This window comes from Thalassophryne amazonica, chromosome 12 (genome assembly GCF_902500255.1).
Source record: "Thalassophryne amazonica chromosome 12, fThaAma1.1, whole genome shotgun sequence".
NCBI classification, from domain to species: Eukaryota; Metazoa; Chordata; class Actinopteri; order Batrachoidiformes; family Batrachoididae; genus Thalassophryne; species Thalassophryne amazonica.
Window position 1 is genome coordinate 87756454 of NC_047114.1, and position 23051 is coordinate 87779504.

Sequence of the window (23051 nt, forward strand, 5' to 3'; positions counted from 1 at the left end):
GTTAAAGTGTATCATCATGGTTTGGACGCAAAAGGACATACAGAGAGCTCCAGCTACCCAGCATGGCATCATCTGGAGTATAAGCACATTAAAAAGGATGCTGAGGGTGAAGCGTCTCCCCTTTGTGAGGATGACAATTTAGGTCATATTATGGAGTTTATTTTGAATGAAAGGAAAACGTGCGCACGTTTTATTAATTCGAGGGCTCAATTAATAAAACGTGCGCACGTTTTATTAATTCGAGGGCTCAATTAAAGGAAACCTGCGCATGAATTATCACGGCCATTAAAACGTCTGCACGAATCATCATGGCCAGGAAAACGTGTGCACGTTTTATTAATTTGTGGGCTCAATTAAAGGAAAACGATCGCACAAATTATCATGGCCAGAAAAAAATAGCACTTTAAGTGACCTCTCCCGGGTTCCGTAAATATCGAATCTATGGTGCAAATTTGGTGAGAATCTATGAAGCAGTTTTGATGTAATCCCTCAAAGCTTATATAAAATGAAAGAAAGAGATGCTCTGTTCCTGAAGAAGCGTAAGTGTGGCAAGCAGCAGCTACTTTCTATTTAAAGCAGCAGGTGAGAGAAAGGTCAATTTAATCGGCTTTTTATCCCCCAGGAGGCTTCTGCCTCATTGACCAATATTGTTTGTGATTCATTTTTCTTTGGAACGCATCGGCTGACCTGCATTTGTGTGCTGAAAAGGTGTAAAATATGGCGGCTGTAAAAGCAGATTTCTTTCAGGAAAAGGGACACGGGGTCGACACAAAAGTATGTAAAGATTCAGTGAAGACTCAGACTGATACTCACTTTCTCAGCAAGAACTTGTTAATAGTTTTTCGCTTCCTCATGCACTCGACAATCAGCCGATTCAGGTAGACGTACAGAGCGCCACCAAAACCACAGGCCACCCTGCAGGCACACCGGGAAAACAGAAAGGCATGCTGGGATAGCACTAAACTCTACACAGGAAGTACTTTGAAAGCAAAAAACTAATAACCATTCACCGGTGTTTTGTTTGGAAGCTCGATTATGCGCCGACTTATGATGGAAAAATTGTGGCACATATGCCTGAAATTTGTCAGACAAATAAATAAGCACTGATTATTTTATTACATTTTTGGCGGACGCAATAAAACAGCAAGATATGAAAATATAGCCAACTTATGGGTAAAATCATCAATGAAATAAACAGATTCTGTAAACTTACTCAGCTCTGCTGACCAGGTAGAGAAAAACATACTGTAATAGCCTGCCAAAAAACAGTTCATCAGTAAAAGTGTTCTGGGCAGAAACCTTTTTGTGTGTGTGTGTTGTTAATACTTGTGTTGTGTTGTAGGTTTTTGTGTGCATTATGTGATTTGGCAGGACATTCATTAATAAATCAAACTGTTACATGGGCTGAAGGTTAAGTTTTGGAAGTGTTGTGGCCTCTCTTGGCTGTGTATTTTGGTGATCTTAGGATAGTCATATTCCTGAAAGATCTTGTAATATTAGCACTGAAACTGTTAATCCGCGTAGAAAGAAACAAACCCAAATTTTACAACAACTTTGTATGAATGCTCTGCAGTTCCAGACCACAATGCATTGTGGGTAATGACAAAATACAGAATTAAAGGCAGAGTGATTGCACAAAACATTTGCAATATTCAATATGCATTAGGCAAGAACATTTAAATATATGCAGTACTATGCAAAAGTTTCAGGGTCATTTAATGCATGTACAACATTAAAAACATTGATAAATATGTAATATTGCTATAAGAATGAGATGATGTAATGTCAGGTTTTTTAATCATTTTAAAAGGAGCAAATCTATACATTTATTGACCAGTTATGGAATAATGAGGTACTTGCGGTATAATTGTAGAATTATGCTGCCGAATGTTGTAAAAAAAATTTGAAATCTAAGCGAGACTCACCTGCTTAAACAACTAGAATAAAACAAATGAACCACACTACCTCTGGGTTCCAAGTCCTGAGCCATTTGTTCTTTTATTGTACCGCATCACACAAATCTAATTCAACAGCCAGCGATCTGGAATCAGTTTGTACTTGCAATCACCAGACTAAAAAGTTAATTTCATGCCCCGTTTACAGAGTAAAAATCAACACTGACACTTTCAACATTCAGCTCTTCGCAGTAACTCAGGAACCAAACTGCTACCGGGTCAGGATTCAGCGCCACGTGACACCAGACTGAAGGAACTCACTGACCCTAGGATGGCGAAGGCTGGCAACTCCTGAAGGTCGAATGGGAAGTCCAGACGGAATCTGGTCTTAAAGAGAGCAGTGATGGTCTCTGAGGAACACAGACACAGTTGTCACTTTGTGCACAAAGTAATACGTTTTTATATTGTTCTATCAAACAGTCCTGCTCAAAATAATTGGCATAACTGATTTTTAAGTACATAGAATATCTTTGGGAAGTGAATCTTGTACAATCAAAATATTTAGCAAAATGTTCGAAGTTAGTTGATTATTTTAATAAATGCTTTCCATATAGTGAAAAAAAAAAAACAGGCATTTTACTATACGCTGGACACAGTTATTGACACCTGACTCAACTGTTAATACTAATACTGTGTGTATTATATATATATATAATAATATATATACACACACGCACACAGTGAGGAAAATAAGTATTTGAACACCCTGCGATTTCGCAAGTTCTACAACTTAGAAATCATGGAGGGGTCTGAAATTTTCATCTTAGGTGCATGTCCACTGTGAGAGACATAATCTTTAAAAAAAATAAATAAATCCGGAAATCACAATGTATGATTTTTTTTTAATAATTTATTTGTATGTTACTGCTGCAAATAAGTATTTGAACACCTGTGAAAATCAATGTTAATATTTGGTACAGTAGCCTTTGTTTGCAATTACAGAGGTCAAACGTTTCCTGTAGTTTTTCACCAGGTTTGCACACTGCAGCAGGGATTTTGGTCCACTCCTCCATACAGATCTTCTCCAAATCTTTCAGGTTTGAAGTTTCAGCTCCCTCCAAAGATTTTCTATTGAGTTGAGGTCTGGAGACTGGCCAGGTCACTCCAGGACCTTGAAATGCTTCTGACAGAGCCCCTCCTTAGTTGCCCTGGCTGTGTGTTTGGGGTCATTGTCATGCTGGAAGACCCAGCCATGACCCATCTTCAATGCTCTTACTGAGGGAAGGAGGTTGTTTGCCAAAATCTCGCAATACATGACCCCATCCATCCTCCCTTCAATACGGTGCAGTCGTCCTGTCCCCTTTGCAGAAGAGCACCCCCAGAGTATGATGTTTCCACCCCCATGCTTCACGGTTGGGATGGTTTTCTTGGGGTTGTTCTCATCCTCTAAACATGGTAAATGGAGTTGATTCCAAAAAGCTCTATTCTGGTCTCATCTGACCACATGACCTTCTCCCATGCCTCCTCTGGATCATCCAGATGGTAACTGGTGAACTTCAAACGGGCCTGGACATGTGCTGGCTTGAGCAGGGGGACCTTGCTGCCCTGCAGGATTTTAAACCATGACAGCATCATGTGTTACTAATGTAATCTTTGTGACTGTGGTCCCAGCTCTCTTCAGGTCATTGACCAGGTCCTCCTGTGTAGTTCTGAGCTTTCTCAGAATCATCCTTACCCCACAAAGTGAGATCTTGCATGGAATCCCAGACTGAGGGAGATTGACAGTCATCTTGTGTTTCTTCCACTTTCTAATCAATCAATCAATCAACATTTATTTATAAAGCGCTTTACAGCACCGACTGGTGTCCAAAGTGCTTAACATTAAAAACACAAATTTACAAAATAAAACACATATAAAATAAAATTTTAAAACAACACATAAAAAAAAGAACATAAAAATAACAGAACATGTCACCTCCCCACTAAGTGTTAAAAGCCAGTTTAAATAAATAAGTCTTTAACTTAGATTTAAAAAGTGCTAGGTCAGGAATAGTACGTAACTCAAGAGGTAGCTCATTCCACAGTCTGGGGCAAGCTACCGCGAAAGCATGATCACCCCAGCGTTTATATCTTGACCTTGGAACATCTAAGTAAAGCTGGCCAGACGCCCTTAACGTCCTACTGTAGGTGCGCAAAGTTAAAATTTCAGACAAGTAGGGAGGTGCAAGGCCATAAATAGCTTTAAAAACAAACATTAAAATTTTAAAATCAATTCTAAAATGAACTGGAAGCCAGTGGAGTGAGTATAGGATGGGCGCAATATGCTCACGTCTAGAAGTGTTTGTCAAAAGACGAGCAGCAGCATTCCGCACCAACTGGAGACGCACAAGAGACGACTGATTAATGCCCGCATAAAGTGCATTACAATAATCAAGTCTGGAGCTGATGAAAGCATTCATGCTTTCATCAGCTGCTGCTATTCATAATTATTTATGAATAATAAATAATCATAACAGTTGTTGTCTTCTACCAAGCTGCTTGCCTGTTGTCCTGTAGTCCATCCCAGCCTTGTGCAGGTCTACAGTTTTGTCCCTGGTGTCCTTGGACAGCTCTTTGGTCTTGGCTATGGTGGACAGGTTGGAGTGTGATTGATAGGTGTCTTTTATACAGGTAACAAATTCAAACAGGTGCAATTAATACAGGTAAAGAGTGCAGAGTAAGAGGGCTTCTTATAGAAAAATTAACAGGTCTGTGTGAGCCAGAATTCTTGCTGGTTGGTAGGTGTTCAAATACTTATTTGCAGCAGTAACATACAAATAAGTTATTTAAAAAAAAAATCATACATTGTGATTTCTGGATTTTTTTCTTTTTTTCTCTCTCTCTTTTTTTTTTTTTTTTTTAAGATTATGTCTCTCACAGTGGACATGCACCTAAGATGAAAATTTCAGACCCCTCCATGATTTCTAAGTGGGAGAACTTGCAAAATCGCAGGGTGTTCAAATACTTATTTTCCTCACTATATATAGTTAACTTTTGATTAAGTGCAAAATAAGGAAAAAATATTTATGAATAATCAAGTCAAAGGGATGTCTACATTTTGTGTTTAAATACATTATTCCGTTAGGTGATGAAACTGCATTTTTTTTTTTTTTTGGTGGACTCCAATTTATTAGTGTCATTGTGGGAGCGAAAGAAATCAGCCCTACACAGGCTCCGAGGCCCGATAATGCCTGTGCATATCCACATATACTGTAGGATAAAGCCAATGAGAGTCAGCACCGCCCCTGGACAGGACACCAGTCCATCACAGGTTACTACCCCAGACGAGGCCCATTTATAGCTGAGTGGACTCAAACAATGTAGATCATCCAAGGATACAGACACAATGTGACCAGGATTTGGGAGTCTAGCTCCTTATCCCACTGAGCTACCCATTCTGCTCTACCAGACACAGACCACATGTTGTTCTCATACCTTCCTCCTGGTTCCAGACTGCCAGCACTCTGAATATGAAGGCGCTGAAGGTGGCAGCAAAAAAGCCCCTCCAGTAATTCCTCACCGCGAAAAATGTCGATGTGACTTCAATACTGAACAGCACCCCTGGAACACAGAGAAATCAACAAGGAGGCTGAGAAACCGCCTCTTGATCACCTTTACACAGGAAGGACAGCAGCTCCAGGAGCCTCAAATCTGTGAGCCCCACCCAGAACATTTTTGCAGTGACTGCATACTACAAACCACTCATACGAGGTCTATCAATAAAGTAACGGTCCTTTTTATTTTTTTCAAAAACTATATGGATTTCATTCATATGTTTTTACGTCAGACATGCTTGAACCCTCGTGCGCATGCGTGAGTTTTTCCACGCCTGTCGGTGACGTCATTCGCCTGTGAGCACTCCTTGTGGGAGGACTCGTCCAGCCCCTCGTCGGAATTCCTTTGTCTGAGAAGTTGCTGAGAGACTGGCGCTTTGTTTGATCAAAATTTTTTCTAAACCTGTGAGACACATCGAAGTGGACATGGTTCGAAAAATTAAGCTGGTTTTCAGTGAAAATATTAACGGCTGATGAGAGATTTTGAGGTGATACTGTTGCTTTAAGGACTTCCCACGGTGCGAGACGTCGCGCAGCGCTCTCAGCCGCCGTCGTCAGCCTGTTCAAGCTGAAAACCTCCACATTTCAGGCTCTATTGATCCAGGACGTCGTGAGAGAACAGAGAAGTTTCAGAAGAAGTCGGTTTCAGCATTTTATCCGGATATTCCACTGTTAATGGAGATTTTTTTAATGAAAGACGTGCGGACGGGTCCGCGCGCTCCGCCACAGGAAAAACACCTCTGTTGAAAGCCTTAAGGACAAGTTGGAACATGTCCTGCTGTTAAACAATTTCTCATATACTCACTCCACTGAAAGCCATCAAAAGCCGCCTGGATTTTACAAATGGTTATCAACACGGAGGTGTTTTTCCTGTGCCGCCGCACCGCGTCGGCTGCGTCCCGACGCGCGGATCCGTCCGCACGTCTTTCATTAAAAAAATCTCCTTTAACAGTGGAATATCCGGATAAAATGCTGAAACCGACTTCTTCTGAAACTTCTCTGTTCTCTCACGACGTCCTGGATCAATAGAGCCTGAAATGTTGAGGTTTTCAGCTTGAAGCAGGCTGACGACGGCGGCTGAGAGCGCTGAGCGACGTCTCGCACCGTGGGAAGTCCTTAAAGCGACAGTATCACCTCAAAATCTCTCATCAGCCGTTAAAATTTTCACTGAAAACCAGCTTAATTTTTCGAACCGTGTCCACTTCGATGTGTCTCACAGGTTTAGAAAAAATTTTGATCAAACAACGCGCCAGTCTCTCAGCAACTTCTCAGACAAAGGAATTCCGACGAGGGGCTGGACGACTCCTCCCACAAGGAGTGCTCACAGGCGAATGACGTCACCGACAGGCGTGGAAAAACTCACGCATGCGCACGAGGGTTCAAGCATGTCTGACGTAAAAACATATGAATGAAATCCATATAGTTTTTGAAAAAAATAAAAAGGACCGTTGCTTTACTGACAGACCTCGTATACCATATTTTTTAGACTATAAGTCAAGCTTTTTTTTTTTTTTTTTTTTTTTACTTTGGAGCTCCTGCAACTTGTAGACTGCTGTGATTTTTGTATGCATTATAATTACTATACAATAAAAGTATAATTAATGACATGAATCAAAGCACTAAACACAAATGCCAATAATGAAAGAATAAATGCCAAGGAAAAAAAGTACACAACGATAAGAGATAATGCAGAAAAATCCCAAATTAATGATATGAGTATTCAGAAAAAAGGCACGATTTGTACAACATTGTGAAATCAGAGAGCGAGAGAGTTTGACAGGTGCGACCTATACTTTCCAACATACACTTTGGAAAATACGGCACATAAGCACAAGCACTCAGTAGTTTTTCTGTTATACATTCCAGCGGACCGCTAGAAAGTCACAAGACGTAAGCAAAATCTGAAAATGGACAAAACAGAAGCCCATACTGTGATAAAGTATCACCAAAAGAAAGGTATGACACCCCCCCCCCCACCCTGCCAAGGTCATTCATAAAGACAAGGTCAACTCCCTCGGTGAGGGCTGCCCTTAAGATTCCACTATGGAAACAGCACAGAAGATGGCATGTAGTTGAGAAGTTCAAAAACATCACCCTCTAATGAACCACTGAATGACATTCAGGACATGAAGACCAGTGCTGGTCCAGTGTACAAGACATTGACATTCTGAGATGGGTAGATGGACACCATAAATGCTGACAGCAGAACAGAAGTTGACCAGAGTCGAAACTTCAATGACACTTTTGTCTTATTTCCAAGGTGATCTAGAGAGTTAGTAACCCAGAATGAAACATAGGTTTAGCACTTTGAGCCTGAATCAAATAAATATTCAGAGCAAAGAGAAACACCATAGTTCCCCACCTCCCAAAAAAATTCAGACAAAAGGCATCTGCGGCTTCCGTGTTTTGGGATCATGGGGGGCAATGTCATCATAGACTTCCTGGAAAAGGGCCAAACTATTAACAGGCAGTATTACCTCACTCCCAACAGCTCAAAAAGATTCTCTGGTCACGAGGCCAGAGCCCTGGGTTTTAGCCTTCTGGTTAGAGAGTCTGACTCCCATGCCGGAGATTGCGAGTTCGCGTCCCGAGGGGAGCGAATGGGCAGAGTCATAACAACACAACGCAGAGTGCAGCCACTACATATATAAATCTGGGCATAAACGGGTTAAGGGAATCAAGGGTATGCAGATGCTCCAGGAGAATGCAGGTGGCTGAAGTGGCTAAACTGTGGCTCCACCTGATCTTGCGCTGTCTGACGTGCACCTTTGTCCTCAGATCACAGCTCATTTTCATAGTCACTATTGTGGGAGTGATAATGAAGTCAATGCCACGGAGGAGTTTTTGGAACCCCAGCTTGCAACCTTTTTGTATTCTGCATTTTAATCTTTAACTCTTTTGAACTCTTTATAAAGCTTTTGTTATTTTGGCAGCCTCTTTCTTTCAGTAGGTTGTGACTATTTTGACTTGTGACCCCTGAAAATGAACCAACTTGCACTGTACCATATACACACCATAGATTTATCTGTGAGTGTTCCACCAAAGGCATTATTATTACAGACATAAATGTGTACTTAATCTCTACAAAACATTAAAGAATCACAGTTAAAATATATGTATATTAGTGTAGCAGAGCCATTTTTTGTCTTTCCCAGCTCATGACCCCACAGATGCTCCCTGGTCTTCCCCCCTGCCTTCAGCTTCTCCAGCTCTGACGTTGACTGTGTTAGGACTGTTCAGGACTGCTCAGACTGCGCAGGGCTGCCCCCTCCCCCTCCAGGATTGTCGGACAAGGCCGTTGACGGCGCCAAACAGGCTTCCTCCGGAATGTTCTGATAAACTGGACCTTTTCAAATCTCGGTTGTCGTCCTGTGTCCTTGTTTTTGTCTGTGTGATTATTGTTTTTTGTGCTGATGGGGATTTTTTTTCCCTCATTGCCGCTGTGTAATGCAGCAGCTATGAGGATTTTTTTCTCCTTTTCCCTCGTGTTTTGCTTTCATATATATGTTTTATGTACCGGGCCGGCCTATGTGTTGTGTGTTGTGTGTGTGTTGTTTGTTATGGGTCGGTGTTGGTTTACTCAGCCTTGCTGTTGACCAAGGCAGGGATGTACATCTGGAGCTGGTCCCCGGGCGCCTAATGGCGACTTCTGCTCCTACTGGCAATTAGGATGGGTTAAATGCAGTAGACACATTTCATTGTGCAGGGAACATGTTCTTCTGTGCATATGACAATAAAATTTCTTTGAATCCTTGAATGTTATCAGGTGAACACGTTCCTAACCTGTGGACCATGACCCACAGGCTGGGAACCACTGTTGTCTGGGTAACATGAATATTCATGTGCATTTTAATGGCAATCTGGCCAGTAGTTGTAATGTGTTGTTCTAAGCCAAAGCGTTGGATGGCTGTCGTTAGCCAACTCATTATCATCCAGTCAGAAGCTGCTGTCTTACCTCCAATAGGAGCGGCGAAGCAGCAGCCGACGCCCACTGCACACGCTGCCGACAGCATCTCTGTGTTCCTCATCTCGTTCTGCAGAGCAGAAAGAGATACAGGGAGAGGGAGAGAGAGAGCGAGAGAGATGCATTCAAGAACATATACATGCTGGCTCAAACCCAAACAGGTGCATGTGTACAAACAGACACACAATACTGTACACTAAAGCATTTCAACCCGAGGAGTTAGTTGAACTCATGGTTGTGCCACTGTACATATGTGTACAATGGCACAGATAACTCTGACTGTGCAGATCAAAACTCCTGCAACTCCTCACTCAGGGGGAGGATGAGTAACAGGAAGACAGAGAACAGGAAGGAGAGGAATAATAGTAGCCAGTTAACTAGTATGTCTGGTATTTATATTTGCAACCGCTTTTTCTTTTTTACTTTTAACACTGTGTGCTTCTTACCCTGTGTGCTGCTATACAATGTTGCTGCAACCTCTATTTCCCTGAGGGAGTCTTTCCAAGGGATATATAAAGTTCTCTCTAATCTAATCTAAAATGATCCTACTTTAAGCAAATTTAGGATGGAAAGGCTCGTTTTAGGAACTGAACGTCTGTATGAACTGCTCCTACACACGCTGTGGAGCAGATAACTGTAACAACCATTTATTTCTGGAAACAAACACCAAAATTGAAGCAAATACTCCTTACACATTACTCTTTTGAGAATACCAACTGGCCACTTAAATTTTCAATAGGCAACCAGGTAGGGGGCAATTAAGTGGCCAGTTGGTTTTCTCAAAACACTAATGTATAAGCAGTATTTGTGCTGAATTTGGTGCTTGTTTCACCATTTGAAAGATTCTTCTGAAAATATTCTGTTATCTGCTGCAGTAACAGTCTCAGAGAGACCATCACGATGTGCATGCTCCTACCTGGTTGTGGTAAGCAGCAGCTTCTTCATGTTTAAAGTGACAATAACAAAACATGTAATTTCTTACCAATTTCAAGATTTTTTTAATTTTAGTTTTTTTTTAAAGGATGCATCACCATAGTGATGCAGTAGTAGATATTAAAGTAGACTTTAATATATGAGCTATAATACCATTTAATCACAAAAAAATCAAATAATTAAATGAGGAAAATAAACTATTTCTAAATTAACTGAAACATAAAGTAAGCAATTCCACTTAATTTAGCAAAGTTAAAAATTTTTTTTTTTTTTTTGCACCTGTTCATTGATCATTTCTGATGAAGTTATCAGAAGTAATTTACAAACTTAAAGGTGCACTGAGTTGTTTTTATTTATTTATTTATTTATTTTTAAGATTTAAGTCATATAAAAAAAATTTCCTTGGTACCAGTATAATATTTTCATAATATGACATTGCCAATATGATCAAATTTCTCATTGTCTGGAAAAAATTTAAATAAAAATCTATTCCCCAGAAGGGAAATTTTTCAAGCCAACAGATGGCCCTGAACTACACTCAGTGTCCGGGCTTCTTCCGACTTGCACAAGGGATGCTGGGAAGCACATGGTGGCAGCCAATCAGAGTAAAGAAAGGCATCTTTATGTCAGCTGGCTGCTCGCTTGAACAAAATAAACTAAGATGGTGGAAAACACTTCCTCCTGTAGATGGTATTAAAAGGAAAATAAAATATTTGCTATGGAATTCTCCCCAGATACTGAAATATTTTCTCTCCATTAAAATCAGCTGTAATTTTGCAACACATGACAAAAACAAACTGACAATATAATGGATTTCGGTAGAATGTAAAGTTTGTCAGTTTCATGAAATTGGAAAGCCCGTACAGCTTTAATGGGGTAAACGCGTCCCCCGGGGAAACACTTTAGTACCAAAGGAGACGAGGAGGAGACGAAGAAGAGTTGCTGGCGTTGTGTGTTCGCCGCTTGTCTGATTTTCTCCAGTTCTCTCGTGTATAATTCGGTTTTTAGTGGCTTGAGTGTAATTTTTATTTTGGATATGTACTTAACGTGGTTTTTGGTCCTTCAGTGTGCATTTTTAGTTATCTTTGATTGTTTATTGCCTGCTTTGCGCTGTACGACGCCGCATTTCACTCCCTCGGCTGGCGTGATGCTAAGCTACTCTGCAGCTGAGCTACGAAGCTTGAACAACAATAATGTCCCTCGGGACATTCTCACTATCAGAGAGCTTGGCTTGTTCCGCCGACGTCGCTGTGTCCACAGAGGCTCCCGGAGAAAGTTTGTGTTCCATCGAACTGGGTCGTCTGTGCCGATCATCTGGTCAGCTGAGCGCATCGGTGCTCGGCGCCCACGTCATCAGAGCGCTGCAGCTTCTGGGAATTGTAGTCCTGATGTGAAGACAGCGGTTCCTGACACTCTCCGGGCGCTGGATGGAAAACGTGGAGTCGATTTTAAGATACTCAAGCCTATTCAAAGATGTCAGTCTGTCAAACCGACAGAAGTTTGGGTCTTATTAACATCAGATCTTTGTCCTCAAAATCCCTGTTGATTAACGATCTAATTATGGATCATCATTTGGACATGATTGGGTTATGTGAAACCTGGCTCAAACCCACAGCTGTTCTTCCTCTGAATGAGGCCTGCCCACCAGGGTACACATTCATTCACGTCTCGTTGTGCAAAGCAAGGCGGGGGTGTTGCTTTTATATATAAATCCAAGTTTACCTTCTTGACTGTCAGGGGGCATAAATATAATTCGTTTGAGCATCTGACTCTCCGCTCTGCCCATGATGCTAGACATTGTCATGGAAATCAGTCATGCCATGTTGTCACTGTTTATAGGCCTCCTGGCCCATATTCTGAATTTTTAGATGAATTTGGTGCATTCATCTCTAGCCTGTCAGCTAGTGTGGACAACATTTTGATTATTGGTGATTTTAATATTCACATAAATAAGCCCTCTGATCCCCTTTGCAAGTCATTTATGGAACTTGTGGATGAGCTGGGATTCCAGCAATGTATTCAGGATTCAACACATACTAGTGGAAATACCCTTGATCTGGTACTCACATGTGGCCTTGCTGTCACAAACATTGACATTTTGCCTCTTGCCTCGGTGATCTCTGACCACTCATTTGTTAGGTGTGCATTTATGTTGCCGCGCCTAGTGGATCGAAAGCCTGGTCTTTCTTTGCGGCGACGCATTACTCCTTCAATTATGATAGAACTCGAAGCCAGACTGCCTGAAATTTTGGCCTCGGGGTTAGAGAATATTCAATCAGTAGATAGTCTTGCGGATGGCTTGAACTCAGCGCTCAAGGCCACACTGGACAAGGTTGCACCTCCTCTCTTAAGGACACGCCTTCCCAAGGCATACTCACCTTGGTTTAATGGTTACCTGCGTGACCTTAGGCAGAAGGCTCGAGGTTTTGAACGGAAATGGCATAGTTCTAAGTTAGAGGTGTTCCATCTTGCATGGCGAGATGCTGTCTTGGATTATAAGCAGGCACTACTGGCTACAAAGCCTGCCTATTATTCTGATTTGATTAATAAAAATAAGCATAATTCCAAGTTTTTGTTTGAAACTGTGGCACTTCTTATTCATGGACAGCCACCTGTTATTCACTCTCCTTTCTCAGCACAGGACTTCTTGGATTACTTCGAGAAGAAAATTGAGGATATTAGGTTGAGTATATCTCAGGAGGCTTTTTCCCAACCACTGCATACTGCTGTGGAGGTGGATGCGCCCACTGAGGTGGTATCCAGATTTACAGATTTTGATGGTATCTCGCTAGGCGCACTGACGAAGCTCGTGACGTCTACTAAAAGCACAGCCTGTTTAATTGATCCTATACCAACAAAACTGTTTAAGGACCTGTGGCCCATTCTTGGACCAACTGTGCTGGAAATTATAAATCTCTCATTAACTTCTGGATCTGTTCCTAAGTGTTTTAAGTCTGCAGTGATCAAACCATTACTTAAAAAAATCTAATCTCGACCCTAGTGTATTGAAGAATTATAGACCGATATCAAATCTGTCATTTTGTTCTAAAATCCTGGAAAAAGTGGTCTCGCGACAGCTCGTGGACTACCTCACTGAGAATAATCTTTTTGAGCCACTGCAGTCTGCTTTTAGAAAATTTCACTCCACAGAGACAGCACTTACTAAAGTAGTGAATGACCTTTTGCGAGCAATGGACTCGGATATCACTACGGTCCTGGTGCTGCTGGATCTTAGTGCTGCATTTGACACTGTGGATTACCATATTCTACTCAATAGGCTGGAGAATCACTTTGGGATTACTGGAACTGCTCTTGCATGGTTGACGTCGTACCTGTCCAGTCATTCCTACTGTGTATTGTGTAATGGAACCTCCTCCGATCGTAGAGGCATGAAGTTTGGGGTTCCTCAGGGATCCGTTTTGGGCCCCTTGCTTTTTTCTCTTTATGTAGCACCCCTCGGGAATATATTGCGGCGTTTTGGGATTCCCTTTCATTGCTATGCTGATGACACTCAATTGTATATGCCAATAACTGCTGGTAATCTTACTCACATAAAATCCTTGGAAGATTGTCTTGCATCAGTAAGAAGTTGGATGTCTAGTAACTTCCTACTTTTACATTCTGATAAGACTGAAGTTATGGTTTTTGGTCCAGCGAGATATTGGCATCAATTTGATCAGCTAGCATTTAGCTTAGGTCCGTGTGTTATACATCATACGGATAAAGTGAGGAACCTTGGAGTAATTTTTGATCCTGCGTTGTCCTTTGATCTCCACATTAGAGACATTACAAGGACTGCCTTCTTCCATTTGCGAAATATAGCGAGGATTTGTCCTATTCTGTCTATGGCTGATGCTGAGACTTTGATTCATGGGTTTGTCTCTTCTAGATTGGACTATTGTAATGCTCTATTCTCTGGCTTACCGCAGTCCAGGATCAGGGGTCTTCAATTGGTTCAGAATGCTGCTGCCAGACTTTTGACACGGAGCAGAAAGTTTGACCACATTACGCCAATCTTGGCATCCCTGCACTGGCTTCCTGTTTCTGCAAGATCAGATTTTAAAGTACTGATTTTAGTTTATAAAATTGTTCATGGACTTGCACCTCCCTATCTGGCTGACTTGATAAGCCCCTATGTACCAGCTCGGGTCCTGCGTTCTCAGGGTGCAGGACTTCTGTGTGTTCCCAGGGTGAATAAAAAGTCTGCCGGTCACAGAGCTTTTTCCTATCGTGCCCCAGCTCTGTGGAACGATCTGCCGGCACACATTCGGCAGTCGGACACTGTGGAGACCTTTAAATCACGTTTAAAGACTCATTTATTTTCCCTGTTTTATCATTAGTGTTATGATGTGTTTTTAATCTCGTATTCTTTTACTGCTGTCTTTCTTTTATGGTTGTTTTTATTGTGTTTTAAATTTTTAATTGTTTTTTATGTTGTGAAGCGCCTTGGGACAATTTTGTCGTGAATTGGCGCTATATAAATTAATAAATTTGAAATTTGAATGTAAGTGGCTTATTTTTTAAATTATGTTAAAATAAATGCTTCAAAGCTTTGATTTCTTCAAAATGTTTTGAGTTGAACTAACTCAGCAGGTTTTACAGAGTGCGCTTCGCACTGCAGCAGCAGGATATGGAAGAACATAAATGAGAAAAAATATATATAAATTAAAAAAAACTGTACAAACCAGGCAATGAGTGTTTGAACAGCATCAAATCAACATCACATTGGTTCAGATTACTCACACACAGCTCAGACAAATGGAAGCGTTTCTCTACTGCAGCCTTGGAAAACAAACAGCAGACGCAGATGATTTTTTTCTTTTTAAATGATCGGATACGTGCTTTCATACCTTGCTTCCTTCAAAGGGTTCTTCCTTTAGCAATAAAGGTGAAAAACAAAACAAATACGTGAGTGTTATTAATAAAAGGTTACCTTGTTTTTCCCTGGAAGTCATCCAAATCATAATCCAAATCAGACTGAATCAGACACGTTTGATTCCATGATTAACACTTCAGTCTGGACTATCCTGAGCCTCTTTAAGTGTGAGAGTTTTTTGTTTTCTTCCTGCACACTGGGTGCCGGTGATGCTGTTGAAGCACAGCGCACGGTCCGCTGCACCACGGCATGCTCGCACGTGAGTGGAGGAGAGCGCATGTCCTAGGAAAACGGCAAAACATCAGACTCCTCACAACACGAAAGGGACACCAAAGTAAATCCCCCACAGTGTCTTTAAGAGATTAAGAACAATAACTTTTATTTATGCTGTACTTTCCAATATAATGATGATGGTGACGACAACACTACGACTAATAATAATTTATATAGCATTTTCCAAAACTATATATCAGGTGCTTTTCAAATTAAATTATAATACAAATAATATAACACCAGTTCTAATTAAAAAAATATTAACATTACCATCATCACTGATTTTATACCCATATGTAGGATTATTTTTATGTTTATAACATGAAAGACATCCTTAAATACTTCATTCAAAGCATGAGGTGTGATAGAAAAGTATATATATAATGCAAAAAAATACACAGATTTATTAACAGTAAAGTAACTCAGTTGTATCCACAGCATGGATCAGTTAAGGTTCACAGAGATTCAGGATACAAACTTGTGTGTGTCCTTGTCACTGTGTGTCAGTGTGGTTTATCCTTCTTACCATGTAAATCCCTCCAAAGAGAGCAGCCATGAATTTGCTCAAGAGCGCAGCACACAGACTGGCCACGTGCACGAAGGGACCCTGAGTGGGAAGACAAAAGGGAAGTGCATTTTTAATACTGATCAAACCTTGTGTGGATTTAATTTAATTCTTTTTATTACTGACGCTCTGGTCTCAAAGGAGGGCCGCAAGGGCCAGATCTGGTTCAGCAAGTGCTTTCATATGGAGAAACAATACTTTTTTTTTTCTAATGAATTTGGGCTTTCTTTGATTTTCAAGGAAAAAAAATATTTTCAACTGGCAGTTACCAGCATTTATGATTTCATTTAGCAGCTAGCCTCTGATACGCCCCCACCTCTGCCTGCCCTGACTGCCTTAGTGTGTTTCACAATAAAAGTATTTCCTTATTACAAGATGAGCAATGCTAACATTCCAATATGAAAACAAAAACACTAACTATATCTCAGCTACGTTAAGGGGACATAATTAGTGGCTGTAGAACTGCAGTCAGATGAAGAATTGGACAAGTTCATATTGCACTTTTTCGATTGATTGAGGATAGTACACGTGTGCTTCTGCACACTGCGCTTTGGGCCTTAGTGGTGCATGCAATGCACAATAGAGTGTCAGCAAGTTGTCTGTGAGGTGAAGTCAACGCCTGTAGGGAGAAAGAGTCGTCTCCTCGCTGCTGCTGGCTTCCTGTTCTGAGAAGTGAGTTATATATCAAATGACAGATCTATTTAGGTGTCATATAAAAGAAATAATGAACAATTTCCATTTGTGCAATGGAAAGAAGAGTTACATGAATATTTTCATCTGTTAAAAAAAATGGAATGTTCCATTCAACAAGATGAAACGGAGTTGTACGGAACATTTCGATTTCATTTATTTGCATTTATATAGCACCAAATCACAACAAAGTTGCCTCAAGGCGCTTCACACAGGTAAGGTCTAACCTTATCAACCCCAACATTCAATCTTTCAAATCATACAAATATTCTCACCATTGCATTCATGGAAAACATTTGTTATTTGTATACCATCTCCTTGGTGGAAGTCAGCAAGATTTACCTCCTTCCCCAAAGGCATTCCACTACCAAGGGCGCATGTAAGACCAATGACTTTAGCCACAAAGGTCTTAAAGGTCAGATACTCCTTCAGGACCACACCCCTCAGAATGGTCTTCACCTCAGGGATGCCTGAACCTGCAATATGGAAAGAAAGAGGTGAAAGATAGGATAATGATGTGACCGAGGGGTTGACAGAAAGCAATTATGGAAAAGAGGGAGGAGAAAAAAAATATGGTGGGGATGGAAAAAGGTGATTGATATTCATATAGTCTGTGTCTTATTGGAGCTATTTTTCAGGGGTTTTCTGCAAAATTGTGTTTTTGTTGTAATCCACAATCCATGTGGGCTCAAATCTGCCTGGTTATTATATTTTAAAGAGATGCACAGTGCCGTGGAGGCCGTGTCGTGCATTATATATGATTCAGGCGTAGAAATGTGATCTGTATGTGTCTTACCCACAGCCTGTGGAGCCAAGATCTGTGTGAATCCCGCAGAGAACGTGATAAGCACAACAGGGTAGGTGACCCAGGCGATGTACTGCAGGAGAAGGTTACTGTCCAGGCCACCGTACATCCACTTCTGTGCTGCACACACACACACACACACCTCAGTATATTGAAATACTACACAGCAGAAACTTTACATTTGCGCTGCCTAATAAATGGTCTCATCTATTTTTATCAGTTGTGAACGGATTTGCCTGATTTCTCTCCTCTTCATTACAACCTCCCTCGTTTTACTGTCACAGCCTCGTTATTCGTTTTTCCCCACTTTAGAAGTTCGGTGGCTCATTGCCTCATTCATCATTTAGCTCGCTATCACATTTGAACATTTAATATAACCCATTTGGGGGAAGTGCTTAATAGATCTCAGGAAAATATCACAGAAAAAGTTTATATATATATACACACACATACATACACACACACACACACACGAGGTCTGTGAGAAAAGTATCCGACCTTATTTAAAAAAAAAAAAAAAATATGGATTTGAATCACGTGTGATTACATCAGCCAAGCTTGAACCCTCGTGCGCATGTGAGAGTTTTTTCACGCCTGTCGGTGACGTCATTCGCCTGTGAGCACGCCTTGTGGAAGGAGTGGTCCAGCCCCCTCGTCGGAATTCCTTTGTCTGAGAAGTTGCTGAGAGACTGGCGCTGTGCTTGATCAAAATCTTTTCAAAAACTGTGAGGCACATCTGAGTGGACACCATTCGAGAAATTCAGCTGGTTTTCGGTGTAAATTTTAAACGGCTGATGAGAGATTTTGGATTGTTTCTATCGCTTTAAGGACTTCCCACGGAGCGGGATGTCGTGCAGCGCTCCGAGGCGACGTCGTCATCCTGTTTCAAGATGAAAACCTCCAAATGTAAGCCTCTGTTGACCCAGGACGTCGTGAGAGAACAGAGAAGTTTCAGAAGAGCTCGGAATCAGCAGTTTATCCGGACATTCCACTGTTAAAGGAGATTTTTTTAATGAAAGACGTGCGGACGGATTGGCGCGTCGGCTTGCAGCCGGCGCCGCACACCCGCCACAGGAAAAACACCTCCGTTGGAAGCCTTAAGGACAAGTTGGAACATGCCCTGCTGTTAAACAATTTCTCAGATACTCAACTGAAAGCCACCAAAAGCCGCCTGGATTTTACAAATAGTTAACACAGAGGTGTTTTTCCTGTGGCGGGCGCGCCACACCGGCTGCGAGGCGACGCACCAATCCGTCCGCACGTCTTTCATTAAAAAAAAAATCTCCTTTAACAGTGGAATGTCCAGATAAACTGCTGATTCCAACCTCTTCTGAAACTTCTCTGTTCTCTCACGACATCCTGGGTCAACAGAGGCTTAAATTTGGAGGTTTTCAGCTTAAAACAGGATGACAATGTCACCTCGGAGCGCTGCGCGACGTCCTGCTCCGTGGGAAGTCCTTACAGCGATAGAAACAAGCCAAAATCTCTCATCAGCCGTTAAAATTTACACCGAAAACCAGCTGAATTTCTCGAATGGTTTCCACTCAGATGTGCCTCACAGCTTTTGAAAAAAGTTTGATCAAGCACAGCACCAGTCTCTCAGCAACTTCTCAGACAATGAAAATCCGACGAGGGAGCTGGACCACTCCTTCCACAAGGTGTGCTCACAGGCGAATGACGTCACCGACAGGCGTGAAAAAAAACTCAGGCATGCGCACGAGGGTTCAAGCTTGGCTGATGTAATCTCACACATGATTCAAATCCATATAGTTTTTTTTTTAAATAAAACTGTTGGTTTCTTTTCTAATAGACCTCGTATATATACATATATATATATATATCTCAAAAACTGTGCTCCTGCAGCACAGGCGAGTAATCCCTAAAGAATGGGAGAAATCCTTCCAAACTAAGCTGTGGTAATGAAGGCGAGACAAGTGCTGTTTTTGCAAATTCTCCACAGACATTTTATACATGTGGTTGGAAGTACAGCATTTTTTTTTCTCCAAAGACCAGGAAAAAAAGATTTATTGAAAAGTTGAAAAATACACTAGCCAGATGGAGCAATCGCTCAGTGACAAGGAATATTGACTCTTTGACGGGATGGTGGATGTGGAGACGACTGAACAGGCCCAGTCTTGACATGCAGTTTGACATACGCTGCATGTGGTTGTTGTGGGGAGCTTCTGTCGGTCAGGATCTTGCTCTCTCTCCTTCCTCTTTCTCCTCTTCTCCTTTGTGTTGTTGGTCCATATTTTTTCAAAGACTTCCACGTGGATCATTTCTCGACAATTGGCTCAGTCCCTTGTATGTTCTTCCTAGGTCTTCCAGTCGATGAAGCAGTTCTTAAGGTTGTGCTTCAAGAGGTCCTTGTAGTGTTTATTCTGCCCTCCTGTGAACAGTTTTCCTTCGCTCAACTGGTAGTAGAAGATCTGCTTGGGACGTAAGCCATTATCCATCCTAATGACGCGACTCACCCACCGAAGGTGGTTCATGATAATGACACAATCGATGCTCTGGAGCTTGGCTTCAGCCAGGATGCTGATGTTGGCAATCTTCTCAACTGATGTGGAGGATATTCCTCAGGCAACATTGGTGGAATTGCACGACGGTCTTCAGGTGAAGGCGGTACCGGTGGTCCAGGTCTCAGATCCGTACAGCAGAGTTGACATGACAATAGCTTTGGAGACGATGATTTTCATTTCATGTTGAAGGTCTCTGTTGTTGAAAACATGGGTGCCAAGCCAGCTGAAGGAAATTCCTGCACACTTGAGTCAGTGTTGGATCTCAGCATCAATGTTGATGTTTGAAGACACGTCTGCCCAGGTATGGAATGTTGGTCACATTTTCCAGGACTTGTCTGTGGAGTTTTACAGCAGGAAGCTTTGGATTGGCCATGTTGGTTGGAGGCTGATACAGGACCTTTGTCTTCTTCAGGTTGATGTGAAGATCAAGCTTGATGTAGTCTTTGTCAAAGGTTTCAAGGATTTTCTGAGGACCTTCTTCCATGAAGGATGATATGCTGCGGTTGTCGGCGTACTGGAAGTCCAGGAGCGAAGTTGTTTTGATTTTCTTCTTTGTTCTCAGTTGGCTCAGATTGAAGAGCTTTCCATCCATTCTTTACATGCCAATTAATGGTGTCACCTTGTCCTTTATCAGGTGGAGGATTGTTGCTGCAAAGATGACGAAGATTTTGGGGCGATGATGCAGCCCTGTTTTTCCTTTCGATTGAACATTGAAGGCTTTAGTTTTTATGCCAGAACTGTGATGGGCATGTTGTCACAGAGAAGCCTCAGGTTTTGCTTTCAACACTTTTCTTACAATTGGCGGACAGTGAAAATCATGTCCACTCTGGGTTTCAGGAAGGGTGTTTTCTACTAGTGGTCTCAGATGGTTGTCTTTCAGCTCTGCTGGTATTTCTTGTTGAGTGATTTTGATGATTAGTTGGTGCAACTGCCATTGAATAAAGGGACCACCCTTCTTTATAGACTTCAACAAGACTGTTGTCTTCCCCAGGTGCTTTGTTGTTTCATGACTTTCAGGCAACAAGAGTTTCTTCAAGATTTGGGGTTAGGCTGAGTTCTTCTCTGATGTCTTGATAAATGGTTAAGCACTTCCTCCTACTAAATGATTGGGTTGATGTTCAAAAGTCTTCAAAGTATTCTTTCCATTGAGCACTGATGTCATCTTTGGTCTTCAACAGGCTCAGGCCATCCTTGCTTTGAAGAGGTGCTTGCCTTTGGTCGACAGGCCATAGATTGTTTTTTTTTTTTTTGGCCTTAAAAAAGCCTCTGCTGTCATTTCTGTCACTGAGGTTTTGGATTTCAGCAGCCTCGTTAATCCATCACTGATTTTTTTTTTGCATGCATGCAAGTTTCACTTTGTAGAGTTTCTTTGCTTTGCAGGAGTCGAAACTTGTGAAGTCAGATCTTTTTGGAGATTGAGGAAAGCTTTTCGCTTTTGGTCGATGAGCCCTCAGAGGACCTGGTCAGTCTCATCAAACCAGTCCTGGTGTTTCCTCTTCTGGTGTACAAGGCTGTCGTTATGGCCATCTTGAGCTCCTTCCAATGTTTAGGAGCTGGGGCGGAGTACTTTGTGGGGAGTTCTTTCATCAGACATTGTCGAAACTCTACTTTTGTTACTGGATCTTCGAGTTTGATAATGTTGAACCTGTTAACAGTTTTACAGTGTCCAGGCCTCCTCTTGGAATGGATGTTCAGTTCGATCCTGAAGCAGATCAGACGATGATCCATCCAACAGTTGTCTGCACAAGTCATTGTCTTGGTGGACAGGACATCTTTCTGGTTGGGTCTTTCGGACAATGATGTAACTGAGCAGGTGCCAGTACTTCGAGTGAAGGTGTTGTCTGGAGAATCTGAACTTTTGAATTTGCCTGAAGATGGTGTTGTGATGACCAGATCATGTTGAGCGCACATTGTGAGAAGCAGGGTGCCATTGACATTGCACTTGGCCACTTTGCTTCTTCTGATAGTTCTGTGCCACAGCTGGCAGTCCTTTCCAACCCAAGCATTGAATTTGCAGAGGTGGATGATCTTGTCAGACAGTAGGATAGCAGATAGGATGATGTCCAGCTTGGCATAGAAGATTTCCACCTCTTCATGGTCCGTGTCAAGTGATGGTGCATAAGCCTTGATGACTCCCAAGTTGGAGACAGAGTATCATCAGTTGTTCAATGACACCCACCGGGAATTCAGTCAGTTTTGAACAGTAGCCAGTCAGGGCCCCAACACAAGCAAATTAAGATAATGCAAGCAAATGAGCAAAACAGCACCACGCTTGTAGAGAGCAAACCTCGGTCAAATTTCCATTTCCACAAATTTTTGCTTGGAAAAAAAAAATAAGGTCAAAGTCCTGTTGGAAGTGGCTTTTCATAAGCTTAAATTAGATGTGATCAAATATCAGGAGTATATATTTAGTTAATGCACTTGAATCGAAGTCTTTTTGTGGTGTTAGGTTTCTTTTTTCAACTTTTTCAGATAATTTTCACAGAACATTGGTTATCTCTGCTATGCACAATTTGTCGTTGCTTTTTACCACTTGGTTTCTGACTGATAACTGGAAGATAGTGAAACAGGCATAAAATTGGAACCTCCATCCAATTTTGGGTGTGTATTTAAATCCATAACAGAAAAAGAAGAGTGACTGAGATATAATGCAAAATGCACACCAAATGGGCTTTTCTATATGAAATTCAAATGCCTACAAAATCCACAATCTGGATCAGATCCACATCAAACTTTGTCATGTTATAGTGAGTGCCAGTCTGCACATCACTTTCAAATATGAGTGTGATTGGGGCACGTTTGATTAAGATACAACCCCTGGCAAAAATTATGGAATCACCGGCCTCAGAGGATGTTCATTCAGTTGTTTAATTTTGTAGAAAAAAAGCAGATCACAGACATGACACAAAACTAAAGTCATTTCAAATGGCAACTT

General features: G+C 41.6%; 1 protein-coding gene across 3 annotated transcripts in view; it reads right to left on the reverse strand.

Annotated features, from left to right (window-relative positions):
- clcn2a (chloride channel, voltage-sensitive 2a) overlaps positions 1 to 23051 on the reverse strand; it is a 150913-nt gene that overhangs the window by 29289 nt on the left and 98573 nt on the right. For all 3 annotated transcript variants that reach the window (XM_034182674.1, XM_034182673.1, XM_034182672.1), the window contains exons 4-11: positions 17586 to 17714; positions 17132 to 17265; positions 16061 to 16141; positions 15236 to 15259; positions 9444 to 9522; positions 5370 to 5495; positions 2221 to 2305; positions 814 to 915 (exon numbers count right to left, since the gene is read on the reverse strand). In XM_034182674.1, coding sequence (XP_034038565.1) covers positions 814 to 915; positions 2221 to 2305; positions 5370 to 5495; positions 9444 to 9522; positions 15236 to 15259; positions 16061 to 16141; positions 17132 to 17265; positions 17586 to 17714 — 760 coding nt within the window. The remainder of the gene's footprint in view (positions 1 to 813; positions 916 to 2220; positions 2306 to 5369; positions 5496 to 9443; positions 9523 to 15235; positions 15260 to 16060; positions 16142 to 17131; positions 17266 to 17585; positions 17715 to 23051) is intronic.